Below are 18,649 nucleotides of genomic sequence, written 5' to 3'. Positions count from 1 at the left end.
GTTACCAAGGGTGTCTGTGTGTGTGTGTGTGCGTGTGTGTGCGTACGTGTGTCTGTGTGTGTGTGTGCGTGTGTGTGGGTACCTGCATCAGTGTGTTTAACTGGCTCTATTTATGACTAAATACTACAGGAAAGATCTCCCCAATTACACACACGTCATCAGTCACTGTCATGTAGAACCGCTTGTCAGGATTGTACTTCATACTTTGTGTAAAGTGTGTGTGTGTGTCTTTAAATGCAACTAAACATATGTCAGATTCATCACAGTGGTGTGCAACCTCAGCAGCCATCCATAAAGAAACAGGTACTGTACGTCACAGCAAAAGATGAGTGTGTGTGTGTGTGTATCACGCTTGATAGTATGAGTGAAAGTCAAGTGCAGTGAAGTGTATCTTAATACAGATGTCTAAATCCTCTCTGAGAGCGGAAATGACAATCCATAAATCTTACAATAAACACGCACTCTCAGTATTCATGTGCTCATCATATATACTGAGACTGTAATATAGATCTGAGTGTGATCTAACACCACAGACAGACGCTTTTATGTTCACGTAATAAACATTTTGGCTAATATGAATATGTAATACAGTAAGATTGTGGTTGGCACATTTCATGAACAGGATATAAATTTTGGCCTAAATTACTTTAAATTTTAATTAAATTTAATTTTCTTTAAAAAGAAACATTAATGACAGGAAATTCTTAACTTTATTTATTTATTTATTACAACAGGGTTAACAATAATGTTAATAATAACAACAATTATTTAATATTGTTTATATTAATATTTTATAATACTATAATTTTTCATCATTATTAAATAATATTTATTTTCAATACAATAACTTGTGTTTTCTGTTTGTAGTTACTGATGAACATTAATTTTGTATATTATTATTTATTTATACAATCAGTTAAATATGTAAATTATAACTATGGCTGGACAGGCCAGACTCTGCATTTAAAAGGGGATTTTAGACTTAACAGTGTGTTTAAAATTAGCTATTTGTCATGCTACATTAAATTTATGGTATGTGGTAGTTTATCAAACATATAAAGTTCATTACTATGTGATTTGACATGAGATTTGTGCCCCTAATGCTTTAAAAGTACAACAGGATGTCCCGTTTTTTTCAGTTTTGATTTCCATATTTTCGCATAATTAAATCCACTCCTCAGATTTTAGCCCAACATCAGTGCAGGAAACAGGAGAAGATTTGAGATCTGATCTGGGTGGCCCATAGGCATCCCTCTGTGTGCGCTGTGATCTCACTCATGTTCTCGTGTGAAGCTTCAGCTCGCTCACTTTCTACATTCATTAATGTTCACTGTTGTCTATCTGTGATGTGGTTTCATATCTCATACGTCAGACGTAGAGGACGCAGTTCTACAGTTTTGTAGTATTCTCCCCCTGAAGCTGTTATTTTAGTGTAGTTGAGATACTATTTATTTATTTACATTTGCTTTTATTTTTATATTTTCTGTTTTCATTAATTTTAGTTAAAGTTTTGTTAATTTTGTTGTATGTTGTCATTTTTAAAGTCAAATTTTTATTTCAATTATAGTTTTTAGTTATTTTATTAAATGTTGAAAAAGTGTAAGGGCTGTTGTTATTTCTGTACATTTTATTTCAGGTAATTTTTTTATTTTATTTTATTTAATGAAATATGTTTTTTATGTTTTAATTTGAGTTAATTTAGTTAACTTTAGTCACAAGATATGGTAAGATGTTTTTTTTTTTTTTTATTTACATATTTTATAGAGAAAGAGAGAGAAAGTATATTATTTTATAGTTTATTTATTTAGAATTTATTTAAATATATTTTTTATTTCAGGCCAAAACTTTAATTGGCAAAATCTGTTTGGATAGAAGCAAATATTGTGTGTAAATATTGACAGAATTGAATTATAAATGTGAACTATTCCTTTAACACAGTAGCCATCATGGTTGATATGTAAGACAGGGTTATTGTTAACAGATTGTCAGTCACTGCAATTACAGCCCAGACCTGTGATAAACCCGTGTCTCATTTATATCATTATGACAGTCAATATCTGTACCAGTAATGACTCGAGCATTATTGCAGATCATTTGTTCACCTCCTGATAGTTTTAATAGTTATTGGTTATGATAACATGCCCTATGATTACAAGGATGCATTTGCCTCTATAATAATACACAACACAATCTGATTAGATGAGTTGCTCCAAATGCGTTATGGATAATAATTGGCCTGACTCAGTAGAGTTGCTTAAGTCACAATGATAGCATGGGGTAGATTAGTCATCATCTAATACCGAGTAAGTGAACAAACAGTAATCATTTCTGGACCTAGGAACATTACAGTTGTGTTGCTGTCCATGAAGGGTCACAGAGCTCTCAGATTTCATCAAAAATATCTTAATTTGTGTTTTCCGAAGACGAATGAAGGTCTTACAGCTTTGTGGGTGAGTAATTAATGACAGAATTTTCATTTTTGGGTCAACTAACACTTTAACGCTGGCAGTTTACTGCTGTAGTTTGTGTGTTCTCACCTGGCCAGCACCTCCACGTTAGAAATGGCGTAGAAGTATTTCAGCAGGTTGTCTCTCTGGACATATGTTCCTCCGAGAGCGGGCCTGAGGAGGCGGAGCCTGAGATTGGTGAAAGTGAATAAATCTCGTAAACCCTTCATGCTCTCCATCCGCGTGTACAGGCCTTCCATGTTCAGCAGCCTCGGGCCGGCGAAGATGGCGAAGCGGGAGCGGACCTCGAAGCGCACCACCTTCTCGTTCTTGGACCCGACCCAGCGTGAGTACTGCTCTGTGCAGATGACGCGTGTGACGTTGGCCACGGTCAGATCGCGTGCTCGTCTCGGCGCCATGTTGAACGCATCCACGCAGTCGTCGGCGTAGTACTGATAGGGCTGCCACGTGCGGCCGAAATTGAGCGACTTCTCCAGCACCATGACGGTGGGCCGGCCGTATTCAAAGGTGATCTGAATGTCGTCGGTGAGTTCGAGGGTTTTGTTCCAGGACAGGGTGATGTTGGCCTGAAGAGGCTCAGGATACCTCCGCCACGTGACCGTCTGCCAGTAGGTGATGAGGCCGCTGCGCTCGCGGTCCTGCATCAGCTGCGGCGGGTGAGCCAGGTCAGGGTTAGACGCGTCACATTCATCACTGCAGAGGTATGGATTCTCCTGCAGACAGAGAGACAGAGACACCCTTGTGAAAAAGAAAGCATACATTTAAAAAGAGTGCTTATTATGGAAATAAATCTTGTTTTCGGGCACTTTACTGCATGTTAATTTCAAATGAATGAGAATGAATTATAGTTTAAATAATATAAATGCAGTTAGGTAAACTTAGGAGTGCTTTTATAACCCAATTAAGCAGAGGGTCTTTATATATGATGTCGTAATTATTCTTTAGTCTTTGAAATATGATTAAATACTGACGTGCATTTATGGGAAGCTAAAATTTACTATAATTACTAGTGCTGTCAAAAAAAAAGGTTTTGTTTACATAGTATATGTGTGTGTACTGTGTACAAATGCATGCATATATTTAAGAAAAATATGTTACGTTTATATATTAAATATATTTATATATAATATAAATTATATGAATATAAATATATACATGTAAATATTTTCAAAGCATATGCTGTATGTGTGTGTCTTTATATATACATAATAAATATACACAGTACACACACATATATTATGTAAACAAAAACTTTTATTTTGGATGTGATTAATCACGATTGATCACTTGACAGCACTAATATTTACTATTATATTGTAATTGTGACCTTTTAATCTCACAATTTGGACATTTTTTCTTACAGTTATCTTGCAATATAAAAATGTCATAGTTCTGTGTTTACATCTCACAAGTTTATATGCATAATATATATATATATATATATATATATATATATATATATATACCAAATGAGAAAAAAAACCTGTCCCCAACAGTATTGTTTTAATATAAATTTTTGTATTTTTCATTAAATTTTTATGTCACATCTATTAAAACTTGTCATGAATTTACATATATTTGTGATTACACATTTTAAGTTGCAATTTTGTACATTTAAAATATCTTAACCTTAAATGTAATATTGAATTACACTCCACAGTTAAAATTATAATCAAGTACTTCACATGTGCTTTAGTATGTTAGTCAACACATCAAAATGTCTTTAAAGCATGACAAAAGATTTTTAAAACAATGTAATTTAAAGGAAAACTTTTCATTGTTTCATTATTACAAAGGGTGCTTAAAAGTATATTAAAGTGTTAAGAAATAGTCAAAAAATGTATTCTCTCTTTAAGTACACTTAATTGGCTTTTAAGGGATAGTTCACCTAAAAATGAAAATTCTATCATTAATTACTCACCCTCATGTTGTTCCAAACCCAAAAGACCTTTGTTCATCTTCGGAAAACAAATTAATAGCGAGCTTTCTGACCCTCCATAGACCGCAATGTAACTGAAATGTTTCCAGACCCAGAAACGTGAAGACATTATTGCAATAGTCCATGTGACATCAGTGGTTCAACCATAATGTTATGAAGCTATGAGAATACTTTTTGTGTGCAAAGAATGTGCTGTGCCTTGTTTACAAGCAGAAGAATGCACATGCATGTGTACTCTTGCGTCAAAAACACGGAAGAGAAGAATAGATGAATAAAGTCGTTATTTTTGTTTTCTTTGCGCACAAAAAGTATTTTCGTAGCTTCCTAAAATGAAGGTTGGACCACTGATGTCACATGGAGTATTCTAATGATGTCCTTACTACCTTTCTGGGCCTTGAACATGTCAGTTGTGTTGCTATCTGGTGCGTTCTCGGATTTCATCAAAAAAATCTTAATTTGTGTTCAGAAGATGAATGAAGGTCTTACGGGTTTGGAACAACATGAGGGTGAGTAATTAATGACAGAATTTTTATTTTTGGGTGAACAAACTTTTAAATGTACTTTTTTGAAGTTCAGCACATGCACGCGTTCAACACAATTAAGAGCACTTCTTGTTCACAAAAGCAGGCAGTGTTCTGACAGGGAATGTGATAGAGATAGAAACAGTGACTTCACTAAAACAGAAGCAGGTAGAAAGTGTGTGTGATGCACAGATGCTAACAAAAACACAAAAAGAAAGGGGAGATTGTGAGCGGAGACAGATTGTAAACACACACACACACTTGTCATGGTAAAACTACAGTGAAGAACTTGTGGGCTTTTGTTAAAAGCAAAGACTGCAGGAAGTGTTGATCTGTGCTGCACACACACACACACACACACACATTAAAAATCTGGGTCAATTCTATCAGCTCGCTTTATAAAATCACGCAGACGATGATCATCTAACTATAGTTCACGCTGAGACGGTTGCGTTCAGGTATGACGGCTTTCAATCTGTTTTTTCAGCATGTATTCAGGATCTGTGTCGATATATCAGATTCACACCTCAACAGAAAAATAAACACTCGGCTCCTTTTGTTCTCTGTCTCACAGGAGCCGCGACATACACAAATGCTGCTTAATAAAGACATACACACACACACACGCCTCATAAGAGAAGCTTGTACAGCACGGTGCATCTTGGGAAATACATCATCTGATTTATGAAGCCAGGCACACAGAGAATAAAAAATAAATTAAAGGGGAGATAAAACAAAGTGCGTGTATGTAAGAGAACGACAGAGAGAGAATAAAGAGGGGCGGTAAAATGATAAAGCGTCTTCGGCTCCTGAATCTCTGAATCTAGTTTAGCTCAAACACACACTTGTCGCCTGTAAAACCGACCGATAATCAGCTCATGTTTTTGTCATTATTCACACTTTTTGTTATCAGTTAAAAATCTGTTCTCACCTCTTCAATATTTAGTTAACAGATAATTGGTTAGATAATTCAAAGAATAGCACACAGTGACAGTTTTCAAAGTGAGTTTGGATAATTGCTCAGCTTTTAACAGCCATTCATTCTCAAGATAGAAACATGTAGACATAGTTTTTAATGTACAACAATCTAGATCACAAAAATGCCACCGCACAAATTTTACTTAATTATAATAATTTAAAATAATAGTTATTTAATATATATATATTTATGATAATTATATATATATATTGTAAATAATTCTTCATCTTCTTATAATTACTATTACTGCATATTTATGCAACGTTACACTGTTTCAGGTCAGTAAGATTTTTTTAAATTAATACTTGTATTCTGCACATGTTATGTATATTTTAAATAGAAAGTGAAAGTAAAAACAATTATAATAAAAAAAATTAAAGATTTCAATTTCAAATAAATTATTTTCTATTGAAGTTTATATTTATCAAAGAATCGAGAAAATTTGATTTTAACATTGATAATAATAGGAAATGTTTCTTGACTATTTAAGAAATCAGCATATTAGAAAAGTTCTTTTAAATTGCAATAATAAATCACAATATTACTGTTTTACAGTATTTTTATCAAACAAATATCCAGCTTTGATAAGCGACATCTTTCAAAAACATTTTTAAAAATCGCACAAACCCAAACTTTGAGTGTATTTTGCAATTTATCTGTTATTACATTTTATATTATTATTATATACCAGCAAATCAGACATCCCTCGTAAACTCTGGGAAGTCCAGTGACCAGTTGTTCCTCGAAAGCTGTTGTTCCAACCTGGCACATGAACTTTCCTGTCCTGATAAAAAACCTGTCCACTTTTGCTCCTAGAAGTTGTGTAGCAGCCAATCAGATCATAACTGTTGATTTTTGTCAGCCTTTGCCATTTTTTATGCCTCATAAATGAGCCTAGAGTTCATCTCAGCAGTCTAGCAGCTTCTACAATTCCAGTTATGTAATGTTCAATGCTTTGTACTGAATGTCAGCTACTGTATATTGCATTATCCTGTTTAGTCGCCGGTAAGTGTTTCAAACCAAGCTCAAGCGTTTGATCAACAGACCTCGTACAGTTTGAAAATTTCAGTGACTAGTTATTCCTCTGAATTTGTAGAGTGAGAATTGCACATCTTAATCCTTTCAGACACATTCTACAGTACACTAATTCTCTTCTGTCTGATGGTCTGACTCTGTTAGCTCCCTCCAGGACAGGGGTTTAACGTTACCCTCTTCCCCAAGATCACATTACAGCTCTGTTCCTACAGGCCTCCGCACTGCCACTCATTTCTGCTTAACATAATTCTATTTCTTCAAGATGCACCCATCTATCTCTCCTTTAATCCATTGTTTCTTCTCTCTCCTCCTCTTTTCTCCATAATGCTATTAGAGAGAAACCTCATTCTGTTACACTCTTACAGCTGTCTGTTTCTCCAGTGCAGACAGACAGGATCAGACACCATCATCTGACCTGACTGCAACATCTGCACGCATGCTTGCATGTATTCAAGCTCAAACTCATTCTGACCCCCGACACGCTAAAACTATTGTTGGGTTAAAGAGGAGAATGTCACACAGAAACCTTCAACCCCCAAATCCACTGAAACCCAACCCTCTGACACACTTAGTGGAGCATTAGAGTTCTTAATGTGTGTACTGTGCATAGTGCGATTGACAGCACTATTTGTGTGTGTGGGGGTCAGCTTTTGTTTATATTGTAGGGACCAAATGTCCCCAGAATGATAGTAAAACCTGAAATCACATGCATCCTGAGGAGCTGCCAATGGTTCCCATGAGGAAAACGGCTTAATTAACATGCTAAATAATGAAAATGTAAAAACATAGAATGTTTTCTATGAGGGTTAGCTTTAGAGTCCTGTATAAAAATAGCATTAGCTCATATATCAGTAGTACTATTTTTATAAAAACAATAAAAGTTCATGATAAGTTCCCACTGCAAGTGTGTGCTTGCATGCACTTGTACTTGCATGTATATTTCATTAATTTGAGTGTTTTGGTGTTTGCATGCTTGTGTGGATGTATTGGCGATACTTGTGTATGTATATGCATGCTTGTACTGTATGTGAGTGCTTGTATGCATGTATTAGCATGCTCACAAATGTGCATATGAGTGCTTGTATGCATGCTTGCATATATATTTTATCTATATGTGTGTGTGTGTGTGTGTGTGTGTTTGGGTGTGTGCGTGCTTGTGTGCATTTATTGTTATTTTTGCTTGCTTGAGTGTGTCTGTACATGTACCTGTCCAGTATACATGCATGTGCTTGCATCTGTGTGTATGTGTACTTGTGTGCTTGTGTGCATGTATTAGCATGCTTGCAAATGTGCATACTTGTGCTTGCATGTATATTTCTTCTATATGTGTTTGTTTGAGTGTGTGCATGTATTGCCAATGCCTGTGTATGTGTGTGTGTGTGTATGCGCGTGCATTCATTTGATTGCTTGTATTGTTGTTTTGCATGCCTCAGTGTGTCTGTGCAGTATGCTTACATGTATATGTATATTTGCATCTGTGTACTTGGGTGTTATAATAACATGCTTGCAAATGTACATATGTGTGCTTTTATGCATGTATGTGTGCTTGCATGAATATTACATCTATATCTGTCTGTTTGGATGTTTGCATGCTTGTGTGGATGTGTGCATGCATTTTCATGGCTGTATTGTTTTTGCAAACTTGAACTTGCATGTACAGTATGTATGCGTGTGTATATTTGCATCTGTGTGTGTGTGTACTTGGGCGCTTGTGTGCATGTGTGTGATTGCATGCATGGATGTGTGCTTGCATGTGTGTGTTTCTGTTGTCTAGACACTTTTAAGAGATAAAGTTTTAATATTATAACACAGGATCGGCTATTCTCTCTAATGAATTTTTCAAGTGTTTGACAATGTGTGTCTCTTTTCCATGACCTTTGCCCAATAATGCATGTGGCAAAGATGCAAAACTACCATGTCTATGCTTTCGCGACAATCCCATCCTCCTGCCCCATATAAACACACACACATACACGGCCAACTGTTCCGGCAGGTGGCCCACATCACTAAGCTCCTAGAGCAATTATCCACGTTGGAATCCCGTCGCTGCGACAACAATCAGCATTGAGCTAGATCCCTGTCACAGCGTCCATATAGCAGCCTGTTAAACCAACCAACTGGGACATTACATCACTGTTAAACTGGAACTTTACCTAGTGCCATCCGCATCCCATGCAATCAGTTAGAGAACAACTTCAGTATCGTAAAATCGGTTAATCTGACCCTTCTTTGTCGTCTCTGTGGATTTATATACCTTTAGACCTTTTTACTGTAAGTGTGTGTGTGTGTGAGTGAGTTATAGCGGTCTTTAAGAAACTGAGAACACAATGTGAGCTCTATTCGGTTTACGAGAACATCACTAAGAATACAACACTCTGAGGAATACACTCGGAAGTGTACGTCTGTTCCAAAGCTTGGTCTGTTCTCGCTGACTATAGTCAACATAGGCATCTTCCCTCTAAGGCAGCATCCTGACTGAATTGGATCATAGCAGCCCCAGATGGAATCTGCAGACTTTTTTGTATTTTCGGTGCTTTTTGGAGATAAAATGTGTTAAATGGAGCTGACAGTACTGCAGTCTTATTGATGGCTGACAGCATAATCGAATTATTAAAGTAGACAAAATATTTAATAAACAAATTTGCAAGGGGGGCAGGATGTGAACTAATAAGGCAGCTAATAAGGCACCTTATAAGGCCAAATTATTTTATTGCTTACTATTTAGAACAGCCTGCAAGCTGGGAGATGAAATGTGATTTCTTAAACTGTTGCCAAGTTATGCAGCACTCTAGGTTTTGTAACAAAACTTAAATGTGAAGCATGCAATATTTTAAATGTTAAAACAGTATACTGTATGTGTGTGTGTGTATATATATATATATATATATTGTGTATATATGAAATTATATAAGTATTAGTATTTTTGTATTTAAAAAAAAAAAAAAAGTTAAAGTTAAAACTTAAAAAGCACAGCAAACAATAAATAAAACTAATGAAGAAGCAAACAGAACTGCTAACAGCGGCGCTCACCTGGTGTTCGGTACAGGTGTGTGTCATGATTAAGTGTAAATATAGCCAAAGAAAAATCCGCTGCAACCACATTTCATGACAAAATCCACAAGATGGCAAAACCTAAAAAGACTGTCCTTTAATAAAAGTTCTGGCGCGTCGGAAAGCGTTTGCAAACACATTCGTCTTTTCGAAATGAAAAACTAAGGTCAAAGCTTTGGAAACTTTCTTTATAAGTTCTTCACGTAAGTATTCTTGGTATTAAGATGAACAGTACTAGTAATCTCATATAACCTAACTTGTAATCATTCTTTTTTTCATATATAGATATTATGATATTCAGGGATGACAGACTGAATATGTGATATTGCTGAATTTCTAATATTATGCAGAGAAAGCTGTTTTAAACCGCTCTGAGGTTGATCATAAATTTAGCTATGAATGAAAATTATAATGATTATTATTAATACATTTGTTTATTGTGCATGGTGTTTTGTGCCATGTTGCACTTAAGGCAGTGAATTTTACCATGGTTAAGGGGTTTTAGACACTACATTGTGTTCTACAGTAACAACACATGGTAAAATCACTGTACAGTGAAAATAATTTGGTGTAGAAACTACTAAAATAGCAAGTCAATTTCACAAATAATTACAAAGAAATTTTGAAGTAAAAAGACTGAAATGGTATTTTCTTGTTCTGTTTTTTGTTTTTTTTAGTGTAGTGACCCTTCAGCTGTTTATTTTATTAAAATGTGTTAAATTAAAACAAAGAATACAGAAATGGCTTATGGAAAATATATTGCATAGAAAACATTTCCATATTTTCTGTATCAAGTATTCCAGGAAAGCATGTAATAATGATCTCATTCCTTTATTCTAGATCTCCAGAACTCTTCAAAGTGTTTTCTCTGCTTTCTTGTTTAGTTTGTAGCATGAAACTTTATGGCTGAGTGCTGACATCAGTGAGATCAGGCCAAGACACACAGAACTACAGATTCATCCTATTAAACTAGTACTCTAGCTGCCAGCTGTCTATTGTCTTTCTCTGTCCACCTCAAGCTGCTTTCACTCGGTGAAAACCATATTCTTTCCCTTTGTTTCTCTTCATATCAGCATGCTCTATTTCTGCAGTATGTAGTATGTATACTATGCACAGTAAGCACATTTTCTGTGTGCACTAATACCCAAATGACTACTTTTACCAAATTGCACCGTACAATACAACTGTAGATGCACTGCACTCAACTTGACCTTCAATTTACAGCGATTTGGTGCTTTATTTAATCCGAGAAAATAGTTTATAACAGCACATAAAAAATACAAAGTGCATTTTTTTAAAGGTGTAAATCAGAAACAAGCATGAAAGTGTGTTCTCTTTAAGCACACTTAATTAATATTATATTATCTGCAAGTAAAGTTTTTATTAAATATTCTTTTATGATTTGAAGTGCATTACAAGTTTTTCACAAGAAGCATGCTACTGTTTGAAATGAGATATTTCCTACTTTTTTACTCTCTATTTTTAAAAAGTAGGCGGTATACAGTATGTTCAGTAAAATAATGTTAGTATTCTATTCTAGCAGAGTCTCATTGTTTTCTATCTTCTGTCATATCTTTTCTCCCTTCTTCCTGTTTCCTCCCCCTCTTTCTTCTTCACTTCCCGCTTCTCTCTGTCTCTCATTTCTATTTATAGCACTGGCTCATTTGTGCCTCTAAATCAGAGAGCACTGTTGTGTAGCATGAGGGTTTTTAACTTTCATACACACGTGTCCACACATTGACATGTCTTACTGTTTCATGTGCACCGTGGTTGTGTGATTTCAGAGAGGTGTGTGCATGAACAACACATTAATGGGTGTGTGTGTGTGTGTTTGCTCCCTTTTTCCGCTGAACTAAGCTGTGATTCCCCCATCATTAGGGATCTCTGTCTTTCTGTCTTTCTCTCTCTCGCTTTTTGTTCCCAGACAACATGAGCCAACTAAGAATCAAGCACTTGGAAACAAACCATGCCACAGGGTCCAAATTTAAACTTTTGTCACATCTGCCAGTGGTTGGTGAACTGAGAAAATGTACTAATAAATATTACTGGCCATGAAACTGTATTCTGCATTATTTTTTATTACAAATACATATTTTTACCTACACTCTTTTAAAAAAAACATGGTTTTCAAAAGGGGGTGTATTCACATCGATGTCATAGAAGAATCCTTTTTGGGTGCTCTAAAGAACCTTTAGTGAGCATTTCTTACAAGAACCATTTGTTTTTTCTTAGTGTGAAGAACATTTTAATAATTTTAAGAACCTTTCACCACTATAAAGGAACCCTCTGTACAATGGAAAGATTCTGTGGATGTTCTTAAAGGAATAGTTCACAAAAAATGAACATTGGCTGAAAATGTACTCCCCCTCAGGCTATCCAAGATGTAGATGAGTTTTTTACTTTAGCATCACATCACTTGCTCAGCAATTGATCCTCTGCAGTGAATGGATTCATATTTTAGCCAGAAGCAATGGTTTAAAGTTAAAAACGTCTTAATAATGATTTTTTTTCGTACAAACACGCAGCTTTTGGCTTCTCAAGATGTTAATTAATGGACTGGAGTGGTGTAGATGACTTGTGGATTGTTGTGATGTTTTTATCAGCCGTTTGGACTCTCATTCTGACGGCACCCATTCACTGCAGAGGATCCATTGGTGAGCAAGTGATGTAATGCTATATTTCTCCAAATTTGATGAAGAAACAGACACATCTACATCTTGCATGGCCTGAGGGGGAGTACATTTTCAGCAATTTTTTTTTGGGTGAATTATACATTTAATGGAACCATAGATGCCAATAAAGAAGATTTATTTTTTGCAGTTTTCATTGCATTATTGTGACAAACTGTACAGGTCATTGTCTCATTTGCAGCATCATATACTCCACAAAACAAGCCAAATGAGCATCCCTGTCACATAAACGTGAACAGACATGTTCCACGTTTTAATTTTAGTGGCTTCATTTGCACATACAGTATGTGTCACCACATGGCATTAAACAGAAAAAAATAGGATTTAAATGTTTTCCAAGTACATTTAATATTGTGGTAAGTGTTTATAGAGTTTTAACAGATGTTAGTTTGCATTATGTTGCAGTTTTATTTACTAGCCAACTGAGGAGTAGCTCTGCACAGGTTATTTTTACTCACATATGCAGCTCAGTGAGTGTTAATTTTGGACCCTGGGCAGAAACATGCACAAACTGGGACAAGCACACACACACGCAAACACATGCAACCACAGCATTGGACACACGCAGTAACACACACAGACTAGAAAAAGAGCAGCTGCTGTGAGATGCGAGAGATGATTAAATTCCACATTAAATAACGTGTTTAACTCATTTTGCTTCCGTAATCTGACATATTTCCAAGTGAAAATGCAGGGCTGGACACTTGTTCATTGGGATTTGACTTGATGTATAGTTTGACGTTATATGTGTGTGTGTGTGTGTGTGTGTGTGTGTGTGTGTGTATATGCAGGTCTCCAGACAAAAAAAAACAAAAAACGAGTAAGGAGCCACTGGCTCATATAAGAAAAAAATTGGCGCCAAATAATTATTTTAGGTGCCACAGAATAAACGTGTTTTATTTTTTTTAACATTTTGACATTTCAATCATACCGTCATGTGTTTATGTCTAATCTTTTCTTGAATTTATCAGCATCTTGTAGATGACCTGGGAACTAAGGTTCACTTAAAGTGGGAACTAAACATCTTTTCCAACTTGAAATATACAGTCAGAAAGAATTGTTTATTACACAGAATCTGCAATATTATGGGCCATAAGCATCACTTGGCCATTGAGTGTACACTTTTAAGTAATTGCAATTTAATAAATTTAAGTTGGTCCAACTTTTTTTTAAAAAGTGAACACAACACATTTTCAAACTGTTGTCAGTGTAACGCAAAATTGTCAAGTTCACTTAATGTATTTCTTTAATTATGCATGAAGTTTATTTACTCAGTAATTTTAAGGCAACGGTTTCCTCAGTTATTTTAAGAAAAGTCAACTGATTGCTTTTTACAGTGTTGGGCTCCTCCTCACATCCACTTGGTTTTTCTTCATTAGTAACATGCAATTTTATAGGACGTGTTGAATTTTATCTTTAGCTTGCATTCTTGCATTTGTTAGACAACAGGTTAAATAAAAATATTAATATGCAATAGCAAAATGCATCTCTTTATAATTATTTTTCTAGCTGACTGATGAGCTAATGGACACCAAACGGTTATTCTGAGGTAAATGAATTGTTACGTGGCATTGTTTAGAAACTTTACATGTTTTCTGCAGTTTGACACAGAATGAGGGATTACATGAGACATTTCAATAACTTGTACTATAGGCTCTCTTATAAAATAGCTTACCTTTTGATGTTAATTCACGTTAATGTCATAGAGAATGATATAATGCGACCGATTTAGTTGCAATCTGGAGCCCTGATATGTATGCATATATAACGTGTGTGTGTTATTTCATATATAAATATATATATCAAAATATATACAATGCTGCTCAAAAGTTTGGGATCAGTAAGATTTGTAATGTTTTTAAGGGAGTCTCTTCTGCTCATCAAGGCTGTATTTATTCGATCAAAAATACAGAAAAAACTGTAATATTGTCAAATCTTACTGCAATTTCTAATAATGGTTTCCTATTTTAATATACTTTAAAATAGAATGATTTCTGAAGGATCATGTAACAAGGATTAATGATGCTGAAAATTCAGCTTTGATCACAGAAATACATTTTATTTTAAAGTGTATTAAAATAGAAAACTGTTATTTTAAATTCCAATAATATGTCACAAAATAATAGTTTTTTCTCTATTTTTGATCAAAAGATGTTGTTTAGGAATAATACTGTTCTTATAGACTTCCTCCTTGTGGGTGTGTGGGCCTGGTTTCTGAACAATGAATAAGGGCCGTTAATGTGTAAATGTGGACAGTCGTGTGCTGATTGGTTCATCTAGCTGAAGTTTGTGGTTGTTTAAAACAAGACATTTTTGTATGTTTAGTTTTAATAGACCCTCTATTTGGACGGGCGAGGAAGTTCTGAGCGCTGAAACTTACTGTATGTCTTCATAGCGCATACTGCATTTCAAAGTTGTTTTTTAACGCTCTCAGTAATTATAACCTGGCTGTTGGTTAACAGTACTCGGTTTCCACCCCACTTTTCTCTGTCATCTGCATTTGTCATTTTCTTGGAAGGAGAGATGGGAGGATCCCGTCTGTTGTAAAGTGCTGACTGTGCCAGGCTGCCCGACCTCATCATGTCTAAAATGTAAAAGGAAAACGTTCGGGCGCACTGTGGATGTCTGCTTGCGGGCCCATTAAGGGCCCCATTAATATTAAAGCGCTCGGGATGACCTGAGGAACATTCCAGAGGCCAGTCCATTAGCGGCCAGCTCCGGCACAACAATTCAAGGGTTTGTGTGTGTGTGTGTGTGAGAGAGAGAGTGTGTGTGTTACAGTGGCTTTTCCAGTCCTGGTTTAAATAAGAATCAGTATTTTAGAGTAGCTTTGCATGTGACAATATTCAAACAAATCCATCTAAGGGGGATTTAAAGGGATAGTTACACAAAAAAATGATAATTCTGTAATGATTTGCTTAAGATAAACCACAAAAGCAGATAATTTGCAGAATGTTCACACTGAAAAATGACCAAAAAGCACCATAAGAGTAGTGATACATACAATTTGAGCAACATATTCCAAGTCAGGCAAGGCATTAGTAAATGAGTAAATGAAGGCAGAATTGTGATTTTTTGGGGGGGGGGGGTGAACTACCCATAAATGGATTTGTTTGAATATTATGACATGCAAGTTACTTTGATTCTTAGTTAAACCAAGATTAATACATACCCTCACTTATACAAACAAAATTTAAAGGTATAATTCACCCAATATCGCATTTACTCACTCCCTATTGGAATATGGCGCTCAGATTTGATATATGACTACCTTTTTTGGTGTTTTTTGCTTATTTTTTTAAGATTGGCAGCATTTGTACCCATTTACTTTCACTCCATGAAAAAGAACAGCGTGAACATTCTGCAAACCATCTGTTTTTGAGTTTTATGGCAAGTAAATGATGACAATATTGTGGCATGCAAAGTTACTCTGAAAATCTAATTCTTACTTAAAGGGGTCAAATGAAGCTTTTTTAAAGATCATTATTTGGTGTATTTGGTGTAACAGAATATCTTGACACACTTTAATGTTCAAAAAACACATAATTTTTAAAATACTGTACATTATTGTAGGTCCTCTATGCCCCGCCTCTCTCAAACGCTTCGTTTTCTACAAAGTCCCTCCTTCCAACAAGCACAGTCTGCTCTGATTGGCCAACTGGCACATTGCATTGTGACTGGCCGAACACCACACGTACTCGTCGGAAATGTAACGCCCCTTACCATAATCGCGAGATTCAGCTTTCAAAACAAAAGTAAAGACAGTTAATAATGTCCTTAGTTTTACCATCAGTGGGGAACAGAGTCACGTGACAGACACAGTGATGAAGCTAGTGTGTGTCTGAACACAAGCCGCGATTAAGACAGCTGACTCCACTGTGATGTGTGATCCTGTCTCTCTCTTCCTCTCTCACACGTGCGTGCACACGCACACACACACACGACGCGTAACTCCGCATTTGAACAGTCAATAGCAAATACTTAAAACTAAAAACAAAACATACAGTCGCTGATTCAGAAGCATCAGTCTGTCATAGCAAAATCAGAATTACCTCCTCTACTAGGTTCACGAAACGGTCATCCATAAAATGCGTTGTGATAACATCTGGGTTGTGCTGTTCTATTGAAAGTAATCTTAATGATTCCTAAATGCGTCTACTTTCGGACGGCCAAATAAAGTGCTTTTTCTTTCATGTAGAAACACACAGTGTCTCCCTGACATGCCTGCATCAACACTACTGCGGTACTGAAACTGTGCCTTCTTTCTTTGCGTGAACATTTGGGCGGCGTTATGCAAATATTTCCACATCGTGATGTAGACATGTGGGGGCGTGTTTAAATGAGCCATTTAGGGGACGTGGCAGAGTCTTAACTTTGATAAAGAATATCTCTTTGGTTTTGACACTTTAGTCTTTGCAACTTCAAGGAGTTTATGTATTTACGAACAGCTTGTAAAACTCCAAAGAGAAAGGAAAACTTGAAATCAGGGGTCGCCACAGCGGAGTGATCCACACAAATGATTTGGCACATGTTTTTTACGCCAGATGCCCTTCCTGCCCTGAGAGTGCACTAACTCATACAACCCCAGTGCTGTCTCCTTTAGCCTTACATTAAACAGATCATTAACTGTTAAGTGTGTGTGAGCTGTGTCCATTTCCGGCTCCTATGCGAGACCAATAACCGTATATGTTTTTTTCCTGCATCAGTTCCACCAGCAGCTTCATCATAGTGAAAAGGCACAATCATAGTGAACAAAGTTTATGTGTGTTTGTGCACGACATTGCAGTGTTTGGATAATTTAATCAGGGTTGTATTACCTCTTTTCCCTTGACACTAGTATTTATTTATGCTCTTGTTCTCTTCAGCCTGCACAACCTTCTGCTTGTTTCTTTCTTCTGCAAAGTCACTGGTACTGTTGCTCTTAATCGAGTTTAAGCGTTAAACTAAAGTATTAAACAGGTGAAAAAATAACACATGCTTACTTTGAAGGATGGACCCAAGCCATATCTATATGTATACATATAAATTATTTTAGTATCATTAAGACACTGTTAAATTAATTTAACAAATAAATAATTAACATAAAATAATTTAATTAATCAAATTTGACTTGTAAATCTTTTACATTTTCAGTTTTTATTTTAATTGTAGTAATTTTGTTGTCATTTTTAATGTCTATACTGGTAGATTTCATTCTTTATTATTACTTTTTATTTGTTACATCAAGTTAAACTAAATGACAACGAGAATTCATTCTATTTCAAGTAATTTTTTAGCTTTAGTTAACTATAATAACCCTGCACCAGACAGAAAGAAATAACCTAGCAACACCTTAGCAACCATCTACAACATCTCAAAGGTGCAGTCACATTTACAGCTGCACAACGTTTGCACAGGCAAGCACCAATCACACTTTCTTTTACTAACAGAACTCATTGACTGATGGAATATCTATTGATTCTGTATGTTGTCCTCACAAATCTCATTTAATAAAACCTATGGTGCACTGCGTGACCTCCTTGCCCTTGAGCATAACCTGCTGACCCTGCTATAAGCGAAGTGAAATTCGACATCCTCCCGGTCCTCTGTTCCTGTGAGCCTGACTCTGCCAACAAACCCACGTGGGTAAACAACACCTCGGCCTTCTGCTCTCCACGCCTGCTGACCTCAGCTGCATTTTTTCTGCTGCGGTCGGTGACCTGCACGGCACATCCTGCTCAAATTAACGCTGCTTCAAGACCTCCGCCCCCCATAATGGGCGCAGTTTGGCACCATTCTACGAGCCCTGCTTAGTTTGCACTGGCCAATGGCTAGTGGTCAAAAAATTAATCGAGGAACAATCTGGAAACATCTGCCAGCGGTCCGTCCCATCCAGGTACTAACTGACACTTTGTAAATTCTATAAAGTTAGTATAATTAGTTAGTCAAGCCCACACTGAAAAAAATGCTACAAAATTTTTTTTAAG

At 36.0% G+C, this 18,649-nt stretch overlaps 1 protein-coding gene across 1 annotated transcript in view; it reads right to left on the bottom strand.

Moving 5' to 3' along the window:
• LOC306862930 (netrin-G2-like) overlaps positions 1-18,649 on the bottom strand; it is a 60,348-nt gene that overhangs the window by 37,748 nt on the left and 3,951 nt on the right. Inside the window, exon 3 of the mRNA XM_079406042.1 lies at positions 2,538-3,181. Within this exon, the coding sequence (XP_079262168.1) occupies positions 2,538-3,181 (644 nt within the window). The remainder of the gene's footprint in view (positions 1-2,537; positions 3,182-18,649) is intronic.

The sequence above is a fragment of the Barbus barbus genome (assembly GCF_936440315.1).
Source record: "Barbus barbus genome assembly, chromosome: 43".
NCBI classification, from domain to species: Eukaryota; Metazoa; Chordata; class Actinopteri; order Cypriniformes; family Cyprinidae; genus Barbus; species Barbus barbus.
Note: the sequence above shows the minus strand (reverse complement) of the source record. Positions and strands in the feature narration are given on the sequence as shown.